The 6,000-nt window shown below is 31.9% G+C and overlaps 1 protein-coding gene across 2 annotated transcripts in view; it reads left to right on the top strand.

The window, feature by feature from the left end:
* KAN2 (Homeodomain-like superfamily protein) overlaps positions 1-3,270 on the top strand; it is a 5,313-nt gene extending 2,043 nt beyond the window's left edge. Inside the window, exons 3-6 of one of the 2 annotated variants that reach the window (XM_059588077.2) lie at positions 87-132; positions 304-463; positions 1,951-2,008; positions 2,656-3,270. In XM_059588077.2, the coding sequence (XP_059444060.1) occupies positions 87-132; positions 304-463; positions 1,951-2,008; positions 2,656-2,778 (387 nt within the window). In that variant the 3' untranslated portion in view covers positions 2,779-3,270. Of the gene's footprint in view, positions 1-86; positions 133-303; positions 464-1,947; positions 2,009-2,655 lie in introns of both variants that reach the window. The other variant, XM_059588076.2, reaches the window with a different exon arrangement.
* Positions 3,271-6,000: the final 2,730 nt, after the last annotated feature.

The raw sequence follows: 6,000 nt of genomic DNA, 5'->3' as shown, positions 1-6,000 counted from the left end.
AAAGTACTATATGCCATATTTCTTTTTCTCATGCACAATTATTGCTTATTCTATTTGATTAAATATTTCTATGAATTTCACTGCAGATGTATAGAACCGTGAAGACCACTGATAGAGCAGCAGCTTCTTCAGGTTTATACCTAATCTTCTTTTTACCTAAGATATAATGATATATAAAACATCTTAGTCTATATATATATATATATATATGTGTGTGTGTGTGTGTGTGTGTGTGTGTGTGTATTCCTTAATTTTTTATTTTTTTTTTGTTCCTCAAATTTTGGTTTTTGTTGTTTACAAAAGGACAATCAGATTTGTTTGAAAATGGGTCATCTGGAGATACGTCTGAAGATGTTATGTTTGAGAATATTCCGAACCCAAGAAGGTCTGAGATATCCATTCAGCAGGGAAAACCAAGTGCTCAAGATAAGGATTATCGTGGTCTCTGGAGCAATTCTTCCAGGTATATATATATATAATCTCCTCCTCCCACGTTATATATTTAGAAAATATTTTTATTTATTTTTTGGATGAATCATCTCTTGGATGCAATAATCTCACTTCTAGCAAAATTAAAAGCATAGAAAATTTGGTATCGATCGCCGTGGCACCTTGCCACTTACCATATATAGTAATAGTAGGGGAAATTAAGCTAGTTTATTTAAAGTACTTCTTTCTCGGCAACCCATTGGAGGGCATTTGATATTGCATTTATTTATAGGAAATGCTAAATGTTCTTCTAGTATTCTTCTGGTGTTCTCCCTACTGTAATGTAATTTTTAAAATCACCAATAGATTAAAAGTCAATAATGATAATCTCAAATTGAACGGTGATTTTAAAAGCTACATCACAGTTGGGAGGACACAAGGATAACACTAGAAGAACACCTAGTATTTTCCTTTATTTATACTTGTAACTTTTGAAGTTTGAACACTAAGCACACTCAAAACAAGAAATATAACCTTTTTTTTAAGAAAGAAAAAAAAAAAAAAAAAAAAGAAGAAAAAAGCAAATTCTTTGTGTTTGAAATCATTAGCAACACATTAAATTTCCTTGTGTAACATATAAACTGGTATATGACTATCGTATAACTGGGATAACGTAGTAATGAAAATTAGTTATTGATTTTTCTTTTTTGCAAGTCCTTGTTGATTCAAAGACTGATTGTACATGTAATCATAATTGTAAGACAGTTGTATATCTGTGGTTTAGCTTCTAGTTACTTGGGAACCGTGGTTGAGCGTTTGATGAAGTGTACATTAACATAGTGGCTCTCAAAACATTATTAAAAAAATGAATATTTTCAGGAAATCATATATATTGGAATCTTTTGTGTATGACCACCTCTTTCTCTCTCTGTCACATGTACATAAAAAAACACAGTTACATGCAAGAAATCACAAAAAGAAGTAAATGATTTCACTATATAAACTTTGTTCTGTCTGTCCACAACCATGGAAACTGAAACTCCATGATGGGCTAATTATAACCCCTTCTAGTGGGTTAAAAGGGAGTAAAAAAAGAAGGCCACCCACTGTTCTACCATTTGGAGACTAGGAAATCCCGCTTGACAAAATCCACATAAAAAATGCAGATATCTCTTTCCTTTGGATTTTGTGGGGCTCAGATTTAGGCCTATTAAATGGGGCCTACAACTGGAAAACTTATTGTCAAAGCTAAGCCCTTTGATGGACCCATTAGTGGAAATTTGGTGCTAAAGCTTTATACCCTTTGAAACTTCCTTGTATAGTCTGATGTTAAGGGTAATGGGCAATCACATGGGTTGTGGGTTCACCTTTATTTCAATCGGCACAAAATGTAGAGTGAGAGACTATAAACATGACAGTAAAAGATAGCTTTCTTTTCTCAGTTTGCTTTTTATTCTGCATGGCTTCCACTGATAGGAAATATTCTCTCAATATATATATATGTGTGTTGGTTTGTAGCAGGGAAGCTTGGTTGCATGGCAAACAAAAGGATTCCTGTAGAAACCTGCCGTCTCTTGAGGTACCATTTTCAAACTTTTTGTTCCCAAAATAACCTTTTTTTTTTTTGAAAATTTACCAAGTATATATATATGCACATCCCCAGCTATATATGGGAATATTGATAGAATAAACTAAAGGTAAAGAGGAAAGAATGTTTTCATCTTTCTTCATCAAGTGATGCATATTAGAAAGAGTGAAGAAAGGGGGAAAAGCCATTCAAAAGCTGCTTTGTCAAGTCCTTCACATATTCAAGGGGCAAGTTTGTCATTTATAGTCTACCAAAAGGGATTTTTATTTGAATTATTAAATACAACAACCACCCCTCGTCCAGTCATCCTGCAAAAGAAAAGAAAAAAAACCCATCATTATTGATCCTTATATATATTTCATGTACAATCAATGAAATTTATCATGTTATTGGCCAATTTATTGTATGTTGATGTAATATTTTGGGTGTTCACATTGCACATGCTTACTGTAACAGGCTTTCTAATGTACTCAACCATGTTTCTTCTTGTTAAATATTCTGTTATTCTTTAAGTCAAATGTCCTTTGGTTCCCTTCAGTTCCCACACTTTTCTCTTTGTATTTATTTCATCTCTTTTTTCCTTTTGTCATTTTCTTATTCTTATTCTTATGTTTTCTTTTTTGGTGGGGGTGATTCAGAAGGACATGGATCCAAAGTGCTTAAGCTATGAGAGAATATCAGAAATAAGCTCATTAACAAATCATTCAGGGACAAGCCCCAAGAAGCCTAATTTGGAGTTCACCTTGGGCAGGCCACTTTGAAAATCTCTTCAGAGTATTCCTCATTTTGAAATCATTATAAGGGGAGGGGGGAGCTGGAGAGATGGGAATCAGGTACCCGATGGGAAAATCAGAGGAAAAGAAATGAAAAAGAAAAGAAAAAGAAAAAGAAAAGTAAAGGGAGAGCTAAAGAAAGACAAGGAGACAAGAAAGACAGAAAGCAACAAAAGGAGAAGGGGGTAGAGGAAAAGCATGTCCTTCCTATCAGGCTCTGAGATCTAAATCAACATATTATATTCCTACGTAAATATGAAATCTAATTGATTTTGTATGTTTTGCCATCAGAGAGAGAGAGAGAGAAGAAAGAGAGAAGAGAGAGAGAGAGAGGGAGAGAGAGAGAGAGAGAGAGATAGAGAGACCTTTAACTATCTTAAAGTATGAAAGTGATCCTTGGTAATTGTAATGGGAGCACTTTACATTTTATGAAATATATTAGTATTTTTACCGAGGGAGTTGGCGCTCTCTATTCATTCCTAGGCTTTGTCACATGCTTTACACTTTGTCAGCAAAGGAAAAGAAAAGCTTGAGAATATGAAGTATGAAAAGACTGGGAAATAAAGACATAAGAAAGAATGGCAAAAGAAAAGAAGACTTCAATGCATTTTTCTATTCCCAATAATTAGTAATTTCAGTACCTTCCTGATCAAGTGATTTGCTACCAATTTTCTTTTTCTTTTTCTAAAGTACCATCATCTTCCTCCCAAATCATTCAATAATAATAATAATAATAATAATAATAATAAACTTCACTCAAGCATCATCATGATTCAAATTTCAAGTTGATTGTCTAATCAGGTAATGCCAAAATTCTTAAGCACAGGAACATTATTCTAATAAGAATCACTTTTGTCATAGCACTTTATATTTAGTATTGATAGTGACCCGTGGCATAGTTAGCTTTCCAAAAAGGTTTGTCGAAATTATAATTTATTTGCCATTATACCACCAAAGGAAGCTTCTCTGAAAGAGCTAACGAAGCAGCAATCCATATTAAGTTTAGCAGATGCTCTATTCAAAGATCTTATATGTTTTCTGTACTTAATTAATATGCTTTATTTATTCCATTTTCCTTCATTCAAGAGAATTAATTGCTGAAGCTAGGCATGTTATAGTGTCTTTCTTCATATGACAACCAGAAAGTATTTCTTAAAAATTTAGTGTTTTTTGTTTGTATTTGTAATTATTGGTTCTTAGATTTCAGAAGAAAAAAAGAAAGAAAGAAAGAAGAAGAATGTATAGGAAGTTTAGGAAAGGAGTAGCCTTTTAGCAGTGACTAAGCAATGATGCCTATTTTCAACAGAAAGGACTTTCAAGGCAACAAATTGAGTCTTAGGGTTTGGCTAAAATGCAAGGCTATGTAGACTGGAGCTGCACAATATATATTATGCTAGCTAGTCTCCAAGAATTTTACTGACTATTATTAATTATTAGGTATTTTGTTTATTGCTGACAACACTGAAATCAAGCATGTGAAGAACCCCACAGATTATCTCTAAAAGTTTGAACAGAATGAATGGAGGGAGCTTGATAAGGAAAAAGTAAGAACAAAATGGGGAGCCAAGAACAACAAGTCATTGTACAGTGAGATTCCTATACCTTAATTTTGTTCTCTAGTCAGACGTACCTTTCTAAGAGAGCAAAATATTATTATTATTGTTATTATTATTATTACCATGGTACTTGTAATGTGTCTATTTACCCATTGCATCCAGATCTTGTGAAGAACCAGCTTAGGGATTACACATTAAAATAATAATATTGATCATAAAAACAATTATAATAATATGAATAACAACAATAAAAGTCAACAATGATGATGATGATGATGATGATCTAATGTTGGCAGTGGCCTATCAGTTTTTTTCTCCAAAAAAGAGAAGGAAAAACAAAATGAAATCAGAATTACACAAGAACTGTAGACAAAATCATGACTTCATATATATAAGCCCTAGTTTTGGCATTCTATGTCAACACTTTGATCAGAATAAAACAGGATAAAAATTTTATTTAGAATTAGGAAATAAATGGTCACCCTTTTTCAAGAGACTGACTGATTCTCCATGGTATATATCTCCTTAGGAGACAAAAGGGTAAAGGAAAAAGGATGTGTTAATAAACTCAGTAAAAAAATGGAGGAATTTTTGCCTTGCACATGTTGGGGCTGGAAAGTGCATGGCAGATAAAAAGAACAAGGTAAGCTGTTAAAGATTGAAGGGAATAAAAGGAATAATTTTCCCTTTTTATCTTCACCTTTGTTAGCTTTGCTGATCGAGGTCTTGAACCAGTGGGTTTAACAGTACTGCTTTGCATTTGAAACCAAAAAGCAGAGAGCAAGTGTGATATATATCAGACGAATTATTCAAATTAATTAACAAATGAGTTCTTTCCAAAATGCTAAACGGTTTAGAAAAATTAATTATTAATAAGTGTTAATGAATAGGACTTGAGATATTCAATCAAACCGACCATGCATACAGATGAACTAAAGTTATTACCATAAAAAGTAACTAAAGAAACCCAAAAAGCAAGTGTCAATTTAGAATGAAAACGATGCAATTCAATCTTTTAAAATCAATTAGATAATATCTCTTGTAAATAAGTTGTAATGTAATGCATTTTAGCTAATAAAAAACCCCCTATTTTTTTATGTTTTTTTTTAATCTTACTTACTACATTTTCAATAAAAAGTCCAACAGATTTTCTATTTCATTCTCTATTTTTTTAAAATATTATTTTTTGAATATTTTATTATTATTTTCTTAAACCTCCAAGAGAGAAAAAAAAATTAAAAAGAATACATAAACTATAGCGCTTGGCTAAAAATAACTAATCAAACATTAAAGTAAACAGTATAGCAGAAAGCTAAAAGACTAATTAAGTAACCTCACTAACAGCTTATATCATTATCACGAACCAAAGCTTCCAAGTATGAAACATTTTCAAATGTACAATACCATCTCAAGTAGAACTATATTCGAATGATATGAATAGTTCGATTGTTCTTAATAAAACCTTATAGTATAACACATTTTTCAACATAAGTATGTAGACACTTCAAAACTTCAAGCAACATGCATTTGCATAGTTTAAGATAATATTATTCCAAACACAAACTCACCTTTTACAAAATTGTAAATTGAACACCAGAGTTCTAAACTGAATATACGTAAAATGTATAAAATAGTCACTACATATTTATAAAAC

The sequence above is a fragment of the Corylus avellana genome, chromosome 3 (genome assembly GCF_965113065.1).
Source record: "Corylus avellana chromosome 3, dhCorAvel1.hap1.2, whole genome shotgun sequence".
Taxonomy (NCBI): Eukaryota; Viridiplantae; Streptophyta; class Magnoliopsida; order Fagales; family Betulaceae; genus Corylus; species Corylus avellana.
This window is presented reverse-complemented; position numbering and strand designations above follow the sequence as displayed.